This window comes from Rana temporaria, chromosome 8 (assembly GCF_905171775.1).
Source record: "Rana temporaria chromosome 8, aRanTem1.1, whole genome shotgun sequence".
NCBI classification, from domain to species: Eukaryota; Metazoa; Chordata; class Amphibia; order Anura; family Ranidae; genus Rana; species Rana temporaria.
This window is the reverse complement of record NC_053496.1, coordinates 70,843,347-70,868,728: the sequence shown is the minus strand read 5'-3', so window position 1 is coordinate 70,868,728 and position 25,382 is coordinate 70,843,347. Positions and strand designations below refer to the sequence as shown.

Below are 25,382 nucleotides of genomic sequence, written 5' to 3'. Positions count from 1 at the left end.
TTCTTTTGTTGAGGTGCAAAAACCGCAGGGCTCTCGTATGGAGCAGAGAAGTAATAAGTGCCGCTCATCCTTCGGGTGAACTAGCAAACACCAGTGGCCTAGTACACCCTGGTCGTACATCCAGCACTGCAGTAACACTTGGTGACGTGGCGAGTCCCATAAGTGCAGTTCAAGCTGGTGAGGTGGTAAGCACAAGTAGTGTCCCGCTGCCACCAAGAAGACAGACAGGCCCGTCGTCCCCATAGTGTCCTTCCTGCAGAATTCGCCAATCCCAATTGGTAGCCCACCACTTCTGCAGCAGCCTTACTTCCCCCATTCACTGGCCAACCCGGAATTCTGGTGGAAACAGTTGATTTTAAGTCACTTTGATTTTTATTTGCTGCTTTTCACGGAAGATCTCTATAGATCTATTGTGGACCAAAGTAATTTGTATGCTGGTCAATTCATCGCCACCAATCCCCAGTCCTCCCTTGCCAGAGAATGGAAACCAATCACGGTTTCCGAATTTAAGACCTATTCCTCAAGACGGGCATAGTTAAAATGAGTAAGTTGCGGTCATATTGGTCCATTGACTCAGTTTACCATTTGCCCATGTTCTCTGCCTCCATGGCCAGGACACCTGGATACGATCGGCTCTACAAAATGTAGCCCCTCGTAAACCACTTCAACAAATGCAGCCTTGTTTACTCCCCATCAAGTTGTCTGCGTTGAGTCCCCGATTAAATTTTCTGGACGCTTGTCTTTTAAGTAGTATCTTCCCAGAAAGCGTGCCACATATGGGGTTAAGATGTATAAGCCCTGCGACAGGGCCACAGGCTATACATCTAGTTTTATGGTTTACAAAGGAAGAGACGGCGAACTGCCTAGATTACATAGGGAGCGCTGGCAAGATAGTGTGGAACTTGGTGTCACCCTTATTCGGAAAGGGGTACCACTTGTATGTGGACAATTACACGAGTGTGCCACTTTTTAGTCACTTGTTTGATCAAATTGGCACATGTGGCACCTTGCAACCTAATCGCCGGGGCGTACCCCAGAGGCTTGTAGATTCCTGTCTTAGGTTGGGGGAGAGAGCTTGCTTCAAGTGTAATAATTTGCTCGCTGTGAAGTGGAGGGATAATAAGAATGTTTTCGTTTTGTCCTCCCTTCACGCAGACACAACTGTCCAAATTCCTACGGCGACTGGTGTTGAGAAGAAACTAATATAACCAAAATATGGGAGGGTGGACCTCAACGACCAGTTGTTGGCCCTGTACCTAGTTGCCTGTTCAATTTGCTTTGCTGAACGCTCATGTGCTATACAGAGCTTCAGGATGGACTGGATCCTTCCTTAAATTCCAGGAAGAGATCGCAACTTGTGGCAAAATATTAAATATTCCATGGACTCAACATGCCTCTCAGCAAATAGCTTGGGGTGTCTACTTTTAAAAATGGGGTCATTGGGGGGGGGGGGGGGTGTGCCATCTTGGCATTTTATGGCCTTCAAAACTGATAGGTAGTGAGGAGTTAAATCAAAAATTTAGACCCTTAGAAATCCTGAAGGCTGTGCTTGGTTTTCAGGCCTCGTACGTGGCTAGGCTCCCAAAAAGTACCACACATGTGATATCCCCTGTACTCAGGAGAAGCATGCCATATAACCATGGCATGTGTGAGCAATATATCATTTAGTGACAACTTTTTTTGTGTGTTATTATTCAATCACTTGGGACAAAAAAAAATCATATTCAATGAGCTCAACATGCCTCTCAGCAATTTCCATTGCCTACTGTCCAAAATGGGGTCATTTGGGGGGGGGGGGGGGTTGTACTGCCTTAACATTTTAGCACCTCAAGAAATAAGATAGGCAGTCAAACGAAAAGCTGTGTAAATTCCAGAAAATGTACCCTCGTTTGTAGACGCTATAACTTTTGCGCAAACCAATAAATATGCGCTTAGTGACATTTTTTTTTTTAAAGGACTTTTCTAATGTTTCAGTGTTCATTTCTAGGATATATTTTTTTCCGGAATGAGGGGTGCATAGTACCCCTTACTAATTTACATAGGGAGGCCAGTATCTGGGTGCCTTTCCTTAAAGCCGCCTTCCAGACTCCAATAGGCTCCCTGCCCACAGCCCCCATAGCCACCAGGCAAGGGTGGTGGCCAGATGCCTTAGATAGAGGCTTTAGCAGGGTGACTACTGGTGAGGAAACCCCCCCAATGTAAGAGCATAAGCCCTTGTATAGTTCTGAGGGGGCACACGCTTGTCACCCCCATTTTCCTGTGGGCGGGAACCTGACATTTTTAAACACTGTCCAGGCTCTTAACAATCCCTGGCTGACAGCTGAATGAGCAGGGCAGGGGTGAATCACTGGTTAGGAAGCCAGTGGGTGTCAGATCCCTGACAAAAAGCATAACTGAGCTGGAACAGTCACATTTATCAGTGGTAGGAATACCTTTGCTAAATGTTCCTTCCTGATACAGCCAGGAGGTCCAGTTTGAGGTAAAATGAGGTGTAAAATGCATTACAAAAAAAAAAAAATGCATGCCGCATTTAACACCTCGTTTAGTGAATTACCTGCATCTAATAGACCACATGAATGAATACAGCATTTATCTTAATGAATCGACCTCTAAGGCTTTAAATGTTTGTCAGAAAGGACATTCAGTCTTATAATAAAACGAACCAATGTAGGGAGGTGGGGGGGGGGGGCAGTAAAGCAGCTGGCTACATCCCACTAATAACAATGTTTAAAACATATTTAGAAACAACTCTTTATGGCAGGATTCGTATTTACAGCGACACAGATTCGTTAGACAATTACTCTGCTCATCTAACAGATGACCATGTCATGCCCTATTAGCTACAGTGGACACGTGAGAGTGTAAGATGTTTTATTTATTATCCTGTTGCTATTTTTACAATCCAAGCAAACCCATTATGCTCTGTGTATATAACTAAAGAATGATTTGTGTTTTCCTTGTAGTGATGATTCAGGGTTTCCCTTACATGTTTTAAACATCCTAGGCAACAGGAAAATCAGGAGCCAATTGGTTGTTCGAGTGATAATGCAGAAAGCCCTCTCTCTTTGTGTATGTATATATATATATATATATATATATATATATATATATATATATATATATATATATATATATATATATATATATATATATATATATATATATATATACACACATATATATATACATACATATACACACACACACACACACACACACACACACACACATATATATATACACATACATACATACATACATACACACACACACACACACACACACACACACACACACAGTGCCTTGCGAAAGTATTCAGCCCCCTTGCGACCTTTTGCCACATTTCAGGCTTCAAACATAAAGATATAAAACTAATTTTTTTGAAGAATCGTAAACAAGTGGGATCATGAAAATCATGAAGTGGAACGAAATTTATTGGATATTTCAAACTTTAACAAATAAAAAACTGAAAAACTGGGCGTGCAAAATTTTTCAGCCCCTTTACTTTTAGTGCAGCAAACTCTCTCCAGAAGTTCAGTGAGGATCTCTGAATGATCCAATGTTGACCGAAATGACTAATGATGATAAATAGTATCCACCTGTGTGTAATCAAGTCTCCGTATAAATGCACCTGCACTGTGATAGTTTTAGAGGTCCGTTTAAAGCGCAGAGAGCATCATGAGGAAAAAGGAACACACCAGGCAGGTCCGAGATACTGTTGTGGGGAAGTTTAAAGCCGGATTTGGATACAAAAATATTTCCCAAGCTTTAAACATCCCAAGGAGCACTGTGCAAACGATAATATTGAAATGGGACCACTGCAAATCTACGAAGACCTGGCCATCCCTCTAAACTTTCAGCTCATACAAGGAGAAGACTGATCAGAGATGCAGCCAAGAGGCCCATGATCACTCTGGATGAACTGCAGAGATCTACAGCTGAGGTGGGAGACTCTGTCCATAGGACAACAATCAGTCGTATACTGCACAAATCTGGCCTTTATGGAAGAGTGGCAAGAAGAAAGCCATTTCTTAAAGATATCAATAAAAAGTGTTGTTTAAAGTTTGCCACAAGCCACCTGGGAGACACACCAAACATGTGGAAGAAGGTGCTCTGGTCAGATGAAACCAAAATTTAACTTTTTGGCAACAATGCAAACGTTATGTTTGGCGTAAAAGCAACACAGCTCATCACCCTGAACACACCATCCCCACTGTCAAACATGGTGGTGGCAGCATCATGGTTTGGGCCTGCTTTTCTTCAGCAGGGACAGGGAAGATGGTAAAAATTGATGGGAAGATGGATGGAGCCAAATACAGTACCATTCTGGAAGAAAACCTGATGGAGTCTGCAAAAGACCTGAGACTGGGACGGAGATTTGTCTTCCAACAAGACAATGATCCAAAACAAAGCAAAATCTACAATGGAATGGTTCACAAATAAACATATCCAGGTGTTAGAATGGCCAAGTCAAAGTCCAGACCTGAAAACTGCTGTTCACAAACGCTCTCCATCCAACCTCACTGAGCTCCAGCGGTTTTGCAAGGAGGAATGGGCAAAAATTTCAGTCTCTCGATGTGCAAAACTGATAGAGACATACCCCAAGCGACTTACAGCTGTAATCGCAACAAAAGGTGGCGCTACAAAGTATTAACTTAAGGGGGCTAAATAATTTTGCACGCCCAATTTTTCAGTTTTTTATTTGTTAAAAAAGTTAGAAATATCCATTAAATTGTTTCACTTGTTGATTCTTCAAAAACATTTTTACAGTTTTATATCGTTATGTTTGAAGCCTGAAATGTGGCAAAAGGTCGCAAAGTTCAAGGGGGCCGAAAACTTTCGCAAGGCACTGTGTGTGTGTGTGTATATATATATATATATATATATATATATATATATATATATATTAGGGTTGTCCCGATACCACTTTTTTAGGACCGAGTACAAGTACCGATACTTTTCTTTATGTACTCGCCGATACCGAATACCGATACTTTTTTTAAAATGTGTCACCAAATGCAGCCATGTCCCCCCACACATATGCAGCCATGTCCCCCCACACATATGCAGCCATGTCCCCCCACACATATGCAGCCATGTCCCCCCACATATATGCAGCCATGTCCCCCCACATATATGCAGCCATGTCCCCCCACATATATACAGCCATGTCCCCAAACATATACAGCCATGTCCCCCATACCTAATGATGATGCCGCCGCCGCCGCGTTAATCACCGTGCGGCGAACATTACAGGCAGCTTTCGTTTGAATAGCTGTTTTCCCTGTCACGCCGTGTAAAGGACACTCCCCCTTGCTCGGGATTGGACAGATCCGTCCAAGGGGGAGTGTCTATACACGGCGTGGCGGGCAAAACAGCTATTCAAACGAAAGGTGCCTGTAATGTTCGCCGCACGGTGATTAACGCGGCAGCGGCGGATTTGCGATATACGGCGGCGGGGGGGTTGGGGGGGAAGTATTCTATTTAGACATCGGGGGTATTTGAGGGAGTACAAGTACTCCCGCAAATACTCGGTATCGGTCCCGATACTGGTATCGGTATAACCCTAGTGTGTGTGTGTGTGTGTGTGTGTGTGTGTGTGTGTGTGTGTGTGTGTGTGTGTGTGTGTGTGTGTATATATATATATATATATATATATATATATATATATATATTTTATTTATTATAGGCATCTTTATGTTTTAGCTATTTTTAGAAATAAAAATCCCTTACTGTCATTATTAGCCTAGTCCTAATGGTGTTAGAAGCAATGACGCTAATAAGCTACACGCTTCATTCAGTCTATAGCTGTTGGCTGCAGATTGCTATACAATATCGCTTTCTGCATTGAGAAAATCAAAGAATGTCTGTCTAGAGTAATAAATAAAAAAAATTCAATAAAAGCCTAAAGACAAATGGACATGAATACAAAATTTACGGCGCGTTGCTTCACATCATTTTCTTATCTTGGCCACATAAAATGCACATTAACGATTGTACATCTTCTGTCACAAGTGCAGATATATGCTGTTGCTTTGCTCAGATTCTTGCTGATAGAGTAATCAATGTCTTGCACATGGACAACAGGGAAGATGTATCATACCTGCAGCAGATTATCTTTGGTTGCATCTCCCACAGCATTATGGGGTGAATTCGGAGTAATAAAAATCACACACAATTTATGAGTAATTACACATCTAAATTGCCATTAAGAAAATTCTTACATGTATATAACTCAAGCATCCTGTAAAGTGTAAGTGGCGTGCTGCTCTGACCGAAACCAATATGTAAAAGCAAACACAGAAAACAACAATAAAACTCTGTATCACGATCAATATATTGCCATATATGCATAAATGTAGCCCAATGGTGTGAGGAAAATTCACATATATTAGACAAATCAATCAACTCCCAATCCAAACATCACTCAATATACATAGCATCCATGTTCAGACAGTCTCTGATATATTTTTCCAGTGAGAAATGACACAATTCACAAGTACTCCACCTCCAGTGTGTTTAGCCACTCACCTTCTGTTAGGGACCTATGCAAGTTATAGGTCTCAACTCTATCTTCATGTTATCATTGCAGATCTAGCAATTAAATGTTATGGGGAAGGCGTTTTCTTTTGTCTACCTTATTAACATTGTTTTGTTTTTCTGCAAACTATATAACAAGTTTCTCTAGTTTATTCTACTTGCATTTTCCATGTATCTATTTTCTCCTGTAATCTAACTTAATAATTGACACATAACAGATATCCCTATCACTGAGGTTATCTCTGTAATAGTTGTCATTATAAAAAGAGAAATAACCTGTGTAAACCATTTGGAATTTGTACTGTCCAATAACAATATTATTATGCATTTAGTTTTCCATTTTTATATATAATATATTTTTTATTTGTTGTATATATGACTATGCGGTCCTGTGTTCACGGGGTTCCGATTCTCTGTTTGGGGTACTCTGGCCAGTGCGGGTATCCCCTGTCACTCCTTGGCTCTTTATCGGATGTCCTTTGATCACTGTGTGACCGCTGCTGACATTGGCAGTGTTTGTATTTCCATTCTTACAACCTGCAATGTCAATATTGACCAGTAGGTGGAGATTATATTCCACCTTTTGGTCACTATATTGCTGCTCTGGCGAGCCAGCAGTGCCTTACCCATAGGGTCTGCGCTGTTGGGCGACGCATGCGCAGTAGATCTCAGCGGCCAGCTCAGATGACGTCATGCCGGCTGCGCCGGCCATACGTCAGAAGAGCGGGACGCGTTTATCTATTTAAACACGCTAGTACTGGCGTGTAGTCGCTTCAGCTCTCAGGGGAGCTTTATTCTCATCTCTTGCCGCTTGGCACCAGTTACAGGTCAGTCCATGTATTTTTTTCACAGCAGGTCTCTGGTTCTATTTATATTGCAGCGCCTGATTTGGGTTTTTATTTCTTCCTATCTACAGCATTTCCGCACTGCTTATCTGTGGACTACTTGCTCAGTATTTATCAGTGTGATGCCTGTTATATTACACTAGGATACAATTTAACTTTGTCATCCTTGACTACCTTTATCCAACTATCCTGGCGCTTCTCCAGCCTGGTCTTTTTGTTTGGTATTAACCCATTGATTACCATTAGGTAAGTTACACCATCATCGCCTCTGCTAATTTCCTGGCTGACTTCATCACCAAGGAATCTAATCTAAACTATTCCTGTATTATAGGATCCCGGTCCTAATATTTTATATTTTAGCAAGTTCCTAATCTCCTTCACTATAGATGAATAACTGGCTTTCTATAAGCCTCTCGCGTGCTCTACCTCTATGTGTTTTTAACACGGTATTCCCTGATACCTACTGTCTTTGCGACTTTAATACTAATCATATTTCTAGCGAGTATCATTTTTGATTTTTCCATTACCAATACCTCAATTGTACTGGTTTATCATTGTTTACCGTGGATATCTTTTACTGAATAAGGCACCTCTTGTTTATCAATGTTTATAATCTCCTTATTAATTATGTAAGATTTTTTTTTAAAACCTTGCTACAATATATTTCAGGTCCCCATAGTGTTCATTTTGGTGCCTCTGTGGCCATGTGTGATTTGGATGTCCCCACCAGGGGCCCTTTGTGCCCTTCTACGCAGAGAACCCACCCAGTGCCTTTCTGGTCCACATGTCTATGTATACATACACTTTATTCCCTGTAAAAATATTTTTAGGATGGTCTCAAACCTTTTTTCTTTTCTATATAGCATACTTAATGAAGGCTTTTGAAGAAGCGTATTGATACGCGAAACATGTCAAGTCAACTCAGTTTTTCGCCCCAACATACATCAAGTATAGTGGTCAATTAACCCTCTAAGGCTACCGGTGTATACGAATAATTTTATTATTGTTGGTTTCTGGAGGGTTTTGTTTATGGTTTGCTCCACTATCTTCATGTTCTCTGTTTGGTGTTACAAGGCTGTTTAAGTATAATGTTCTATTATGTTCCTTGTGAACCACTTTCCAATGCTAACTGTATTAATAAAACTTTTTATACTTTTTGAAAAATAATCTCTTTTGTGCATTACTGTGCCTATAAAGTCCATGAATAGCCCTGTGCATTTCTCTCTCTCTCAACATATATTAGGACGTGGCACACTTATCTCTATGTATCCGCAGTACCACTCTGCAAGATGATACATTCTTTCCTCATTTAAAAATAGGTCTCAGTATGCCTTTCCCTCTGCTTTCAGCTCTCCTCCTCAGCCTTTTACATCTCCTCCTTTGCCATCTCCAAATGGCAAAGTGCTCAAAATGAGAAAACACTCCCACTGCGTGGTAAACCTCACAGAATAATTCATTAAAAGCAAATGATGTACTTACATTGGTGCACTGCGGAAGAATCAGCACTTAAAACAGCTCTTTAAGCCTGCAGGGTGCCTCTCCGGCGCTGTCAACATAACTTCCCAAATGTAAATGTCACCTGGCCCTGCCCTACATGTACTATCATTTATCATAGGACTTCATCAGGGAACCTCACCGATTTCTCGCTTGAAAACAATATTAGAGACTGCCTGGACACTGATACGATGAACACTGAGTGATGTTTTGATTGGAAGTTGATTTATTGATTGGTCTATAAATTTGAATTTTCCTTACAACATTGGGTTACATTTATGCATAAAAGGACGTTATTCCACCGCATAGCTTGGTGTCATCTGCAGAGACTGAAATTGTACTTTTAATCCCAGACCATATATCATTTATAATTAAAAAGTATGGGTCCCAACACTGAACCTTGTGGTACACCCCTAACAACCTAGATAATTCAGAGTAAGAATCGATTAACCACTACTCTGAGTACGGTCTTTTAGCCAATTTTCTACCCATTTACAAACTGATCTTTCCAAGCCTGTAGACTTTACCTTGCGCATTAGCCGTGTGTGGGGAACGGTGTCAAATGTTTTTGCAAAATCCAAGTATACCCCCCATCCACAGCCACCCCTCTGTCCAAGGTTTTACTTACCTCCTCGTAAAAAGAAATCATGTTTGTCTGACAACTTCTGTCTTTAATGAATCCATGCTGTCTGTTGACTAAAATATTTTTTCCAGCAAGAACTCATCCATGTGGTCTTTTATTAAACTCTCCAGTATCTTCCCAACAATGACAGTTAAACAGGTCTATTATTACTTGGTAAAGACTTTGATCCCTTTTTAAACATAGGCACCACATTGGCCACATTTTTACCTGGGCACCCCAGGTAAAAATTTGTATTAATGTGCATAACGAAGCCAAGGAAAGATGGAAAAAATCTACAAAAGGCATCAAATTACAGATTAGACATTCTTAGAATATGGCAAAAAAACAATTTACATTTACACTTTCAAAATTACAGAAAACAAAAAAATGGCGTCTGCAAAAGTTTGGGCACCCTGCAGAATTTATAGCATGCACTGCCCCCTTTGCAAAGCTGAGACCTACCAGTGTCATGGATTGTTCTCAATCATTGTCTGGGAAGACCAGGTGATGTCAATCTCAAAGGTTTTAAATGCCCAGACTCATCTGACCTTGCCCCAACAATCAGCACCATGGGTTCTTCTAAGCAGTTGTCTAGAAAACTGAAACTGAAAATAGTTGACGCTCACAAAGCTGGAGAAGGCTATAAGAAGATAGCAAAGCGTTTTCAGATGTCAATATCCTCTGTTCGGAATGTAATTAAGAAATGGCAGTCATCAGGAACAGTGGAAGTTAAAGCAAGATCTGGAAGACCAAGAAAAATATCAGACAGAACAGCTCGCAGGATTGTGAGAAAAGCAATTCAAAACCCACGTTTGACTGCCAGATCCCTCCAGAAAGATCTGGCAGACACTGGAGTTGTGGTACACTATTCCACTATAAAGAGATACTTGTACAAATATGGTCTTCATGGAAGATTCATCAGAAGAAAACCTCTTCTACGTCCTCACCACAAAAATCAGTGTTTGAACCTTGCAAAATGAACATATAGACAAGCCTGATGCATTTTGGAAACAAGTTCTGTGGGCCGATGAGGTTAAAATAGAACTTTTTTGCCAGAATGAGCAAAGGTACGTTTGGAGAAGAAAGGGCACAGAATTTAATGAAAAGAACCTCTGTCCAACTGTTAAGCATGGGGGTGGATCAATCATGCTTTGGGGTTGTATTGCAGCCAGTGGCACAGGGAACATTTCACGAGTAGAAGAAAAAATGGATTCAATAACATTTCAGCAAATTTTGGATGGTAACTTGATGCCATCTGTGAAAAAGCTGAAGTTAAAGAGAGGATGCCTTCTGCAAATGAATAATGATCCTAAACACCCCTCAAAATCCACAGGAGATTACATCAAGAGGCGTAAACTGAAGGTTTTTCCATGGCCTTCACAATCTCCTGACCTCAACATAATTGAAAATCTATGGATAGACCTTAAAAGAGCAGTGCGTGACAGACAGCCCAGAAATCTCAAAGAACTGGAAGACTTTTGTAAAGACGAATGGGCAAAGATACCTCAAACAAGAATTGAAAGACTCTTGGCTGACTACAAAAAGCGTTTACAAGCTGTGATACTTGCCAAAGGGGGCAGTACAAGATATTAACTCTGCAGGGTACCCAAACTTTTGCAGGCGCCATTTTTTGGTTTTCTGTAATTTTGAAAGTGTAAATGATGGAAATAAAATCTAACTTTTTTTGACATATAAGAATGTCTAATCTGTAATTTGATGCCGTTTGGAGATTTTTCCATCTTTCCTTGGCTTCGTTATGCACATTAATAACATTTTTTACCTGGGGTGCCCAAACTTTCGATCCCCACTGTACACCAATCCAGTGGTACTATCCCATTTATTAACGAGTCCGTAAAAATTAGAAACAATGGCTCTGAAATGACCGTAGGTGTATGCCATCTGGTCCAGGAGCTTTGTTAACCTTTATGCCATCTAAATATTTCTGGATCATATCAATTTTAATCCATTGTGACTCATTTGGGGCTGTGCCAATATTATCCCCATTATGGACATTTGCTCCCACATGCTCCTTTGTATATACAGAGTTGAAGAAGGTATTTAATAAATGTGCCTTCTCTTTGTCCCCAGTCACCCACTCTAGATTATTTTGTAAAGGGCCTATATGCTCAGACCTGACCTTTTTACTCTTAATATATTTGAATAATCTTTTAGGGTTTATCCTATCTTTTGCAATCTGCCATTCATTTTGAATTTTTGCGGCCTTGATTTCCCTTTTACATATTCGGTTGTATTGGCATTAACATTATTTCCCCCAAAACACTTATAATCTTTTAGAGATGTTTGATAGGAATAATTACCATAGTCCATGCTAGAAAGTGATGTCTGTTCATTAACCACTTTTCTACCAGAGTAGTTTTTCAGGCTTTGCACACATGTTAAAATGCATTTGTAGGCCTGAAATTAGTTAAAACCCCAAAACATGCTACACATGAAGAGCATTTTACTCAAAACCCTCAACTAACACACAATTTCAACATTGTATGCATCTTGCCAACCTACTGAAGGCAAATAGGGTCATTGTACTGTATGCATACTTTGGGACCTTATTCCTTTCCATTGGGTTCACCATCTTCTCAAAAGAACCCACCTCTCACTCAAGCATATTACTGGGGTGGACACCTTGACATATTTACATACCTATACCCCGTGTATATACATTGTGGCCACTGTCTTCCCAGAAGAACTCATCTCTTCAAGTAGATTACTCAGGTTGACATTTTGGCCGGTTTGTGTACCTATCCTACCTGTAAACCTCTGTTATATGTTATTTTGTACAATGACTTGGCACTCGGATGGGTGGCAGTAAAAACAGGCAGCAACAATCCTCTTCTTAGGTCTCCTGCCAGTGCTTCTGGCTCCTCCTCCCTGCCGAGTGTCCCTATAGCAAGCTGCTTGCTATGGGGGCACTTATTCGGGCCATGCTCTGTGTCCATTGACACAGCCCACGGCTTGGCCCTGCACCTGTCCCCTCCTTACTGGCTGTAATTTACAGCAAATGGCTCCTGCTGCTGCATCTGAGCTAGTGAAGAAAGAGACAGTGCTGGATTGGGATTGGGTAAGGGGTAACGGCACTGACAAGTTTTTTTTACCTTAATGCATAGAATGCCTACTATTAAATAATAAATTAAAATAAATTATTTTAGGCTTTCATTTTCTAGCCAATAAAGCAGTATTCATACACACTAACAAATGTATAACAACTGTATCTCAATACTCAGTATATTTCCTTTACAGAGCTGAAAGTCTTATACACAGTTAATTGAATGATTAAAAAAATAGCTCATGGATACTTAAGAAATATTTAGGCATTTCATTTTAGAGGTAACAAATTTGAAGCAACCAACCATATTTACACAGATTATTCTTTCCTACTGAAACAAGTTCTTACCTGTTGGTTAAGGAACCCCACCATGACTTCATCTGTCAAACAGGCTGGCAGTGCAACCAAACGGCAGCACAGGCTGCCATATAAAGGCAGCCAAAATGAGCATTCCTCTGCATAACAAAAAAGGAAAATACATTTTTAATAGCAAAAAATTAAACCACACCTAAAAGTTAACCATACACATCAATGTTACAAAATGAAAGCAATGTAGGATATTTGGGACACAAGCATAACAATGACGTGGCACCAGCAAGGTTTGCACAGCTCTCTAGTAACACAGAGATCAGCTAGCAAGGCTGTTTGCAGATGAGATGGAAATTGTAAGCCATGCATTATACACAAGATTGTAGTCACCAGTAAAAAGTTCTGAGTATCTAATCGTCTGCACAGACTGCTGCACACGGACAACTTACTGTTACAGGTTCTCCCAATGAAATGTAAATGAAAAGCTTACATTTTAAAGTTTTCATGATAAAACTCTTGCTAAAACTATTCACGATAAACACTAGCCTTAACTCAGAGTTTTATAAAAGGACCATAAACTTTGATCTCAAAAATCCCCTGCAAGGCTACCAGCAGATGATTTTTTTTATTGCCAGCAGTTCTAAGGTTCCTATTGCATCTTACTATGTAAGGCATTAGCCAAAGTTACCCTTAAATCTACCTCTTCATCCCTTCCTAGAACCTCCCCCAATGAGTCAGACTGCCACATGACTTCTTATGTTTCCATTTGCCTTTTTTTGGGGGCTGGGGCGGTACCATGGTAGACCATTTATATGTTTCTTTTGAACCTCTCCTGTTTGTTGACAATACAGCCTGGTCTTTGCAACATATCTTTCTGACTTAGGTTACTATGCTGGAATCTGGAATTTATAAGTTCTGCTTTGTATTGCTGTTATGTATGTATGTGGATATTTGTGTGACTTGTAATTTTTTAATTCTTTTTTTTCTTTTAAAGGAAAAGGGCAAATGTATACCTACCTGTTTTTCGGCCTGCTCTGGTAACGTCATCCCCTGCGTCCGCCAGTAGTTGCAGGGGAGGGGGGAGAGCACTGAACAATGAGAAATCACGGAAGCAGCAATTTCACCCATAGGCTCATGTCTCAACCATTGTCGGTACATCATTCTCTCCCCTACAGCCACTGCTGGTTGACACAAGGGAGGCAAATCCCATGACTGGACCCGGAGTGAACTTAAGACACAATTTATTTTTTATTTTTTACACTAGTTATGTTAGGCAGGAATTCTACTATAAAATATGGTCCGATTAGCTCAAACAGATGGGAAAAAGGTGCTTCCTGATCCCAATTCAAATGAATATGCCCTGTATCATAAATCTCTGGTGTCAATAATTACATATATATATATATATATATATAACGGGTAGAAAAAGATTTCTACCCGTTTTAACATAATCTTCCAGCGATCACGTGACTCCAGGCTCTCTGATCTCCCCATCTGATAGCTCCAGTGGGCAGGGCCGACATTCCCCTGCTGACGTCAGCCAGGGAGGAGGAGAGAGCCTGGAGTGACGTGTTCGCTGGGAAACGCTGTTAAAACAGGTACAAAATATATATTATTTTTTATGAAAGCACAGGCGCTAGGATACAACTTTTTATCTGACAGAGGGGATGATATAAAGATCTATCTAGCTTTAAAACAGCGAGGAGAGGAGCAGAGCAGTGCTAGTGAGATCTGACAGGCAGAGAGGGGAGGGGGAGGAGGAAAGAGGGAGACACAAAAAAGCTGCAGATAGCAGCGCATGATTGAGGCAAGTACACCGACCACGGTTTCAGGGCTCAGCAGCCCCGATATATTATGGTCAGTGTACAGAGGGGAGGGTAGAAATAGTCAGGGTCAGCCAGGTATTTCAGGCGATACAGAAGGTCAAATGATACAGTACAAGCACTATGCTGTATACCATGCTTTAAGGGAACCAGGCAAAGAAATGTTTTGGGGCTAATAAACACTAATAGCTAGCTACAGTATAATTTATGCATTTAGGAATGCATCCAGTTTCTTCTTCAATCAACTGTGCTGGCTAGTTATCCTAGATTTTTTTGTTTTTTACGTTGTTCCTGTAGCAATAAAGAATTGTTTTTACATCTTCTGACTTCACCAGTCTTGTGAAATTCTTGCAGGTGCAGCTGCTGGAAGCTCACTTCCAATTGACATTACCCCCCCCCCCCCCAGCACTACATCTCCCAAAGGCCCTATCCTACAAACATTGTGTGCAGTCAGACTCTTGGCACCAAGGCAGCGCCTATGTTTTCCAGACAAAAAAAATCAATGGCTTTAGGTGGGGAAAGGCAGAGAGGGACAGATAAGGGCACCAGAAGAGAACAGGGCTGACAACACCGATTGTGATATACTGTATGGGCATAAAAACTCACAACAAGAATTTAGAAGTTTACTGCATTTCAGGCAGGCTCAAGATTGGAGAGGATGATGGGGGGGACATTAGTGCCCCTAAAAGATCAAAGCCACCTCCGTAGTCCAGCAGCCACACCCAAATAGAAGTGGGAAAGAGGATTACAAGTGGTACATAATACACCCGAGGGTAAACATCAATAGAATATTTCAGTTGGGGGTCACTCACAGGTGTTCAGTTGAGTCAACCAGCAGTCCTAAATCTTGTATTTAGAGGGACAACCTCTATGTACAGAAATCAGTTTCTTATAGGGGAGGGTAGCATTAACTAGACTTGTGCACGGCAGAAAATTGTTTAGTTTTCATTCGTAAAATACACTACATTTTGTCATGTTATATTCGTTGTTACATTAATTCCTTTTTGGATAATTTGTTTATTCTGTAGAGTAGAGATTATTAGTTAAAATGAATGGATTAATTTCATGTTTGTTTTGTTTTTTGATAATTTGTTATTTATGTATATGTACTTGTGATAACGAATCATAATTCAAAAAGTTGTTTATTGAATTCATTAACACACACACACACACACACACACAGTCTCTTCTGCTGCTTCTCAAAACGTATCTCCTCTGCTCAAATGCAACACAACACCCTTCTCAGGAATGCACTTTGCCAGTGGTTGTGTTGTGTCACTGCTGCTGGTACCAGGAGGAACCTGATGTTTAGAACTTGAATCCATTAACACACAATGACAATATCTCTTCTGATGCTTCTCTGCATAAATACAACACCCTTCTCTCAGGAATGCACTTTGCCAGTATTAGTAATTCAACCTCGAGCACAAAATTAATTAGCCGATTGGGCTGCAAGACTTACTCCAAGACAATATGCCGTTTCATTAGACCTTTAGCGACCTAACGAATCATGCTGCATTAATTTATTATAATTTTTTTCGTATTAGTTGAAATGTGTTATTTTTTTCGTCCAACATTCGGATGCATCTGGATGTCCGAATGATGCAACATTTGGCTGAATTTCAAATAGTTACAAAACAAATTGCACATGTTTAGCGCCAACATACCTCAACCAAGCCTCTAAGGTAGGCATCCAGGTTCATGCCATTAGTGCACTGTCACACTGGTGGTAGTCTGCCAGTGGATCTGGCCACTCAGCAGGTCATCTCCCTGCCGATCACCACTGAGCAGGCAGATGACAGGTCCCTGTCCGCTCCACAGAAGCAGAGTGGACACGGCAGAGCCCACTGTTCTCTATGGTGCTGCTGAATGGAAATGGACCATCTGTTAATTTCCATCCAACCGTTACCCAATCCGATTTGCCGAATGGATGGGGAATAGATACCCAGCCACCGGTTCTTAGTGGACAGGATCGGATCAGATCAGATGTCGGCGGGTGTCAGTGTATGGTCCAATCCTGTCCTGAAAAGACGACAGGCGGACCCAATTGGTCCATCAATGTGAAAGGGGCCTTACTTTCCTTGCAATAAATGTTTTGTGTATAAATAAAAAGAGGAATTTATCAGGATTTGGGTTAAGACCATGTAGATATTGTTTAGGGTATCAGAGGTTCCAACATAATGGAGAGAACATGTCATTGTATCACCTGAATCCAATATGCTTGTATAACTGGACACGCCCAGATCAAATGATAGAATGTACCTGGTGTAGTAGAGCATAACGGGCACAATGGACTATGAGAAGGGTGATATCTAGTTATGTGAACAGGGGTATGATGAGCTCTTTGCAAAATATATAATTGCATTAAATCGGTTAGAAATTTTTGGAGAGACCAATTTGTAATTGTTCAAAATTTCCTCCCAGTCCGTGTCTTCCATGGCATCTACATCTGCTTCCCACCTAGTTTTAATACTGGATGCAAGTTTAGAGGTAGAAGGTGCAACTTGAATATTGTATAGGGAGGATGTCAACTTAGTGGGATCTTTCCCCAAAATAACATCAAATAATAGTATCCAGGACAGTGTCCGATACGATTTTGGGAACTGAGCCCACAAGGTGTGGCAAAGTTGTTGGTAACAAAATAGCATATGATTAGGGAGATCATATTAGTCTTTCAGGGCCTGGAAAGTCTTGAGGTCTATTGCAGTCAAAACCTGGTGGAGATACAAAATACCATGGGACACCCACCGGGATACACAAGAGACTTGGGACAGAGTGTACCTCGGGCAGGCAGTTATAATACCACAAGGGTACAGAGGTGGAATGTAGAGACACTATCCTATAGGCCAGCTCCCAGTGTTGGTGGTGTAAAAGGATACCATCTTTGCCCCGCAGGGGACCAGGGCCACGCCCCCACGCATGATAGATTTTAGGGGATTGTGGGCTGGATGGTCAGGTCATCTATAGACCAGGGTTTGGTATCTTGTTAGATCAGATTTATCCAGATAGTAAATGACAAGCTGGGCAGCCAAATAATAGATATTGAAATATGGAAGGGCTGCTCCCCCCAAAGTCACTTTTTTAGCATAATGTCCAACACAAAGGAATTCAGAATGGAGTCTATAGTCTTGAAGAATTTCAACAGTATGTACATGGGAGCGGGATCAGTATGTACAGTACATGGGCATACTGTAAGGAGGCAACCCTAGTAAGGGAAAGGGCAGTTTGTATACAAATGGGAGAGTAATGATCAGTGGCGGCTGGTGCTCAATTTTTTTTTGGGGGGGTGCAAACAAACAAAAACACATCAATTGCCGCCAGTGTGCCCCATCAGATGGCGCCAGGCACTTACCTGTCTCAGAATGGGTCAGCAGCAGTCTCCTGCACGTCCTCTTCCGTTCTCTCTCAGGCGTCCAATCACAGCGCCTGACGTTTCAGCCAGTCAGGTGAACGGTAACAGAGCCAGCAACCCGATTGAACAGCTGAGTGAACAGCAAACGCCCAGCATGGCACCTGCTGTTCACATTTTTGGGCGCCTATTAGAGCCGATGGCTCTAATCAGGCACTTTCAAAAAACACCCCTGCCGGTGTAATTTATGTGTCCCTGAAAAGGGGGCGGACACCTGAATAGGGGGTGTCCGCTGCAACCATAGATTCATGCATTGCATAAATCTATCTATGGTAATAGAGCGGTGCAGGAGAGAGGGGGCAGTTCTCCTGCTCCCTTTATGGACGCACCGCCACTGGTAATGGTCTAGAAGAAGGATTTGAGAACTTAGTCCGTTCATGTGCAGCCATATGTGAGGGGCCTGGGCCTTCTTAGTATAAAAGATTGTTGGCATACATGCTTATCGTTTCTATCAAGGGGTTTCGCTGCCAGGGCATATGTGTGCCCTTCCCCAAAGGAAAAGGATCAAGCACCCAACTATAAACCAAGACCTGGCAACTGGATTTTGATAAAGGAGTTATACCCATTTGATGAAATTAGGACTGAAGCTGAAACACTGCAGACACTCCAAGAGGTATCCCCACTCCACTGAGACAAAGGCTTTAGCGGCACAAAATTTCACCACTCGAGTGCCAACATCATAGGAAGCTTGTTCAAAGCAGTGTTTTTAAACAGCCATAAAGCTAGTCGGATGACAAACATTTGAGAATACAATTTTAAAGAGGTAGCATTAGTTGGGGAGGGGTCCCTGGCAAACGTCATCTCTAAGGCCCCGTACACACGATAGAATCTATCCGCAGATAAATCCCATCGAATGGGTTTCTGCGGATAGATTCTATGGTGTGTACACTCCGGCGGATATTTATCCGCGGATATTTCCGAATTCCAGCAGATAAATATTTGTCGACATGCACAGAATATCTATCTGCTGGAATCGGATCCCACGGATGGATCCGCTCGTCTGTACAGACTCACCGGATCCATCCGTCCAAAGGGATTCCCCGCACGCGTCGTAATGATTTGACGCATGCGTGGAATTCCTTATATGACAGCGTCGCGCCCGTCGCCGCGTCATAATAGCGGCGACGGCGCGACACGTCATCGCCAGAGGATTTCAGCGCGGATTTCAATGCGATGGTGTGTACACGCCATCGCATAGAAATCTGCTGAAATCCTCGAGAGGATTTATCCGCGGATACGGTCCGCTGGACCGTATCTGCGGATAAATCCTCTCGTGTGTATGGGGCCTCAGAAATGTAAATGGGTTGTGGCACGTTTTGAAGGATAGGTTTGGATGAGGCCTTAAATCGAGTAATGCGGGTAGAAAGGAGCATATGGGTATGTAGTTTAAACGTCTTCCATACCACCCAAGTGGGGCTGTCCCCTGGTTCACATACAATTTTTTTTTTAAATACTGCCTTTCCTGTAGGATATCTTCCTGCTCAGAAAGCCATTAGCCAGAAAGGGTTTAAACGCCACATAGGGGGATATATGCTGAAGAGTTATCCAGTAGGGGGAGTGAACTGAAAGGATTCTGGGACTAAAGCCCAAATACAAAAAAAACATACAAGAGGAAGTCAGGTAAGTATGTCAGTGAGTAACAGAACAATCACTCCATCCCAGCTCTGCACCAAACTCGGTGGGAGCATGCTTCCCATAAAACAAAGATACAAAATGGGAAAAACAAAAATGAAAACAAGTGTCACATGTAGTAACCAGCAGAAAAACAAACACCAGAGTGAGGTTTTAAGAAGGTGACCACTCTTTCAAAGTGCTGTAGAGGTTAACCATAGCAGTGTGCCCAAAGCGCAGCACATGGCAGGGATAGGCTCCATTATGCAGGCGATAAGGAGAAAAAAAATAGGCTGACGTAGGGTAAAAATTTGTCAATCCAGGAATGGAGGGTCCTGAAAAAATACAGTCATAGTAGGAATTCAGCAACTGTCCTCAAAGGTAAATGTGTAGTGGACCACTGTAAAAATCAAACTGGGTCAGTGTTCGGAGCCATGCCGCAACCCCAATATCGGTAAAGAGCCAATGAGATGGCTCTTTACCCATGTGATGGGCTGTGTCCAATCACTGCCGATCATATGTACACACGGAAGTGCCGTTTATTGGCTTTCTTCACCTTACACCGAGAGTATGAGGAGAGGAGACCCGATTCAGTGGCATCTCGTCACAGAGGAGACCTGTACAGATAATCTGGGCACTGATCATCAGTGTTCTGATTATCTGTGCAGCCCCAACAGTACGCAGCAGAAATGCCCATCAGAAATGCCAGTCAGTGCTACCTCTGTGCCACCCACTCATGCCACCCAACAGTGCCATATCAGTGCTGCATATTACTGCCTCCACATCAGTACCCTTCAGTGCTGTCCCATCAGCACAGATAAGTGAAGGAGAAAAATTTCTTATTTACTAAATTTTCTGACAAACTAAGGATAAATTATTTTTCCTTCCAATTTTTCTATCTTTTTTTGGGTACAGTGTTGCATGACTGCGCAATTGTCATTCAAAGTGTGACAGCGCTGAAAGCTGAAAATTGGCCTGGGCATGAAGGTGGTGCCTAGTATTGAAGCAGTTAAAGACATGGACATGGTCATGACCCACCACACAAAGACGTGTCGGGTATAAACATGGGTAAGTGAGGTGCTGGACTCGGAGCCAACACTTTACATCCTAGAAACGAGACTGCTGTAGATGGACTTTGGGCGAGAAATCTGTAAGACCACCACCCTCGTGTTCTGGAATTCTTGCATTATTTTAAAAAACGATTAAACATAGGGAAATGTGTATACTGTGCATTGCAAAGGTGTGCTGCATACAGGTTTTATTTTTACTAGACATTCCATTTTAAATTTAAATGCTTTAAAGCAGATAATGCTGTGAAGTAAACATGGACTGCAACAAACATTTAGTACAGTGCTACTTACCGTGCCCAGCCACAGTAAGAGTATGGGTACTAAAGTTGTCCTCCACACTATCCAAAGCGAATGTTATATGAGCCAATAGATTGAATTTTGCTCCCCTGAGAGATGACAAAGAGGATTAGAAGGTATTAGCAGGTGAGAGCTTACCAGACAGGACCAGTGTTCACTAGTTAGATTGAAACTTAAAATATGCATTATTAGTCAACATGTTCATAATAGGTAGATTACCATCCAGAATGCCTAAAATAACCCACCAGTGGCCAATCATCTGTAATCTGCATATTTAGGATTAGGTCACCAGCATTACTAGCAATAATTTTCAGATGTCCATATTACTAATGGACGTAGAGAGCAGAGGGCTGGTATATAACTGCAATGTCTGGATGTAAATCTAAAGAACAGAGCTGGTGGGCTGCTTTCTGTATAAAAGCTTTGGTCAATTTTCAGTTTTACCTGGAGTGTACCTTTAGAGGAAATCTCTAATTTTTAGATATTCATGTAGAATAAATCAGTGAAATAATATATGGGAGACCTTGTCACACATACAGGGCCTTATCTCCTACTACATCAAAGCCAAAAGAGAATTACATTTCCTTATTTACCCTAAAAACGGGGATATTTGATACGCCCAAACATAAAAGCAAAAAAACGCATGTTTTAAAAGCATAAAAAGCAAGTATTCACAGCTGCAGATTCCAGCATCTCATATACAGTGAAAATAGCCCAAAGATAGCACTGTAGGCTTGATGTGTTCCGCCTTATGGCTTCTTCAGGATCCACTTGTTTAATAGTATTACAAAGATGCAGCCATAAAGGATACGAATGAGCATGCCATTTTGCATTGAATAATATATTTTAAATCCACTTAAACATGCCGGCCATGTCCATATATTAATCCCATATAGCCAGGGTTCAAGTCCTGTGGGAATGTGTGGGAACGGAGTTCCTGCACTTTTTTCACAGCAGGCACGCAGTTCCCTTTGCAGGACTAGAGCAGCCGAGCCGCCCGAGCCAATCCTTCACTAAGCAGCGATGCCCAGCTCGAGTCACTGTCAGGGGCAGGCGAACCTTAGTAATCCTTTATGTTACTGGCCGTTTCCTGTATATGGATTCATCAGGTAGTGTATTCTGTCACTTCCTCGATGCCGCAATGTCTCCTGGGAGCTTTTGTCATTGTTCCCAGGAGACATTGTGGAGGTCTGCCGCGAGTTATCGCGGGATTTAGAAAGAACATGCGGTTTAGTAATTATGCATATGAGTGTATCATTTTTTTTGGGGGTGGGGAAGTGCATCTTTGGTGGGATTTCCCACACTTTTTTCCCCAGGACTTGACCCCTGCATATAGCACTATAGCCAAGTATCATATATGCCTCAGAACATGCCAGCCACATGGGAGAACTAACAGTATTCCGAGTTCAATGAAGTGTAAAAACAATTACTAGTGGACATATGAGCAGGTTCATCAATTCTGAAAGCCTTTTGCCCTGCATTAGCTTGCTGGTTTTCAAGAAGAAAATGCTCTCTCAATTGATCAACTAGGAGGGAGGACCTAGTTGAATCTCACTTCTATAAGATATTGTTGAATCTCACTTCTATAAGATATTGTTGGGGACAACTCTTGGAATGGGGTAAACACCATCTGGCTTAGGCCATTACTGGTTTTGTATAGTGAGCACTGGAAACATTTTAATAAGCTGGGGGCTTCCAAGAGGATCCATGCTAGTAACTTTTGGAACAGTTGTGCCAGTGACACAGCAGAGCTTGGATGCCTTGTCTCGGTGTCACAGTATATGCCTCTTCTGAAAAAGAAAAATCAAGTGGAATCAAGCAGGGAACAGTGATCTTGGCTATCGGTGTCAGGTCCTTTACCAGGATGTAAGCCCCTCGAACTTTTAATGGATTGCAAGCTGGCAAGGCCCACACAACCACTGCCCTCGTGCTTATGATCCACCAGAAGATAAGGAATTTTCCACAAGGGGTACTCACAAAACCTCTGCAGAAGCAGGAAGGGTTAATGCCAACTCTGTCACTACTAGACGCAACAGGAAGCCCATGTGTTGGCCAATGACACAGGAGAGGCTGTGTAGACTGCAACAAAGCAGCCAAACACCACATTTACTTGGCCTGGCAGATTCAGAAAAGTGGACAACTGGGTGCAAAGTTTTAAAAATGGTGCCGTGCTCAATTCCAGCAACCAGCCTAGTACCAAATGTGCCGCTGCCACAATGATCCCTGCAGGGACATGTGGAATACAGTAGTAAGCACACCTCAGGCTCCCTTCAAAAGGCAAAACCCTAAACTTAAAAGTTCCACCAGACTTGTAAGAGCTTTGCGGCAACTCACAATTTACATAAACTGGTTGATTTACTAAAGAAAAAATAGGTAATTTGCCCTAGAGCTTAGTGACTGAGGTGCAGCTCTGCAGACTTCAATCATCCATTAATATGCAAAAAATAAATAAAAAATGTTCTATAATTTTTTATTTCACCACATTCACCAAGCTCTGGAGCAAATAACCTTGCATAGTGAACATCCTATTTGCCATAAGTAAATCAACCCCAAAGTGTCCAGGAGAGCACAAAAGCACAGCCCAGTAAATGAAGGGCACATGGTCCCAATTCTGACTGTAGTAAAAAAAAAAATATATATATATGATGTGTGTCGGTGGGGTTATACTGGACTGTTTTAAATACTTTAATTTTCCAGTCTCCTAAAGGCAACATCATGAACCAGTGTTCATTAACATATAAGAAATAAACATTACAATAATTCAAAATATGACTTTTACCATTAAAATGTATTTATGCAGTCTTTAAATGTTTGCAAATTAAAGTATATATAAAGGTAATCGTACAAGCAGTACCAACATTACCTTTTGAGGCCTTTATGTCAAAAACAAAACCATGAAGCACAATCCCAATGGTGACATCTAGAGGTATTGACAGTGTACTACTCTGCGTAAGATTTACCATTACCATCAGCAAAGACATGAAGCAAAAAGCAAGTTACTAAGCTAGTCATTAATTTTCACAGCAACAACAAAGTTCGGCATATATACTTTAATAGTAACATTAAAGGTTGCAAAAATAACTCACGGCATGTGAAGATTTGAGAACACAAAAGCTTCTGGCTCAGATTCTTCTGTTTCTGAATTCAATTTCTTCCCAGTAGATTTCCCAATTGAGTTTCTGAGCTTCCGTGCAAGTTTCTTGGGAGTATTTGTTATAGACGATTCCTCCATGCAGCAGCTATATACTTCAAGTATTAACTGAAAGTCTGGTCTTGCTTCCGTGCTGTAAACACAATTAAACATCTGTTATATATCATCATAAAAACAAATGTCCACTTCACATTAAAGTACATGAACAGCTGAGATGGATTAATCAATGTTTCCTTATTAAGGGGATTTTTATAAGGGAGACAGAACATAAGATACTACATACAAAAAGGACCAAATCAACTGTAAAATTGTGTATGGATAAGAATGTTGTAGCCATTTTCTAACGCATGTAGTAGTTTACGCTGTATATTCATTTAAAAAGATATGGATATGCATTCAGATAGTTTACTTAAATGTGCACTTTGGTCCCAAGATTACTTAAAACCCCCAAAACATATTTTTGGAAAGCAGAAAATCTGTAAAGTAAAGAGATGGTAGTTGAAAACTTATGTTGCATGAAATTTGCTCACCAGCTTATCAAGCGGCTTAAAACAAACAAAAATTTTAGTGTACACAAACAAAAACACCAATTTTTATGTAAATCTAAAAATATGACATTGTTAAATTAATAGATCGAAAACTCGCCAGGTCTAAAAATTTGTGTGCATCCACATAAAGGCTGCAAACTAGGCTACCCAATATTGTTCATAAGTGAGGTTTTAAAAAAATAAAAAAATGTATAGTTCATTAGTTTAGATACATGATGGCCTTAGAATTAATTCCCACACTTTGGTGTGTACAGCGATACCAAATACGTGTCAGGCAGTTGCTAAATGTGCATCATCAAATGTACAAATTTTTACATATGTATGCTGGGATGGGGGAATGGAGGTCTGGAGGGATATTACTTTTTTAAAAAAAAAATTAAAAAACTCCTATAAAAAGGCAACCTTTCAAAATAAAAAAAATAGGTTATATTTACCAGCTCCGTGCATCGATATTGCACAGAAATGGCCCCTTACCTCTTTGTTTGGCGATCACCCGCCGACACTCTCCCCCATAGCAAGCTGTGTGCTATGGAGGCACCCATACAGGCGCACTCGTGAAAAAAAATAAAAAAACAAGACACATTTATACTCACCTAGGTAGA

At 41.3% G+C, this 25,382-nt stretch overlaps 1 protein-coding gene across 1 annotated transcript in view; it reads right to left on the bottom strand.

The window, feature by feature from the left end:
- RTKN2 (rhotekin 2) overlaps window positions 1-25,382 on the bottom strand; it is a 118,924-nt gene that overhangs the window by 16,921 nt on the left and 76,621 nt on the right. The window contains exons 6-8 of the mRNA XM_040361995.1: window positions 24,168-24,365; window positions 21,076-21,170; window positions 12,911-13,017 (exon numbers count right to left, since the gene is read on the bottom strand). Coding sequence (XP_040217929.1) covers window positions 12,911-13,017; window positions 21,076-21,170; window positions 24,168-24,365 — 400 coding nt within the window. The remainder of the gene's footprint in view (window positions 1-12,910; window positions 13,018-21,075; window positions 21,171-24,167; window positions 24,366-25,382) is intronic.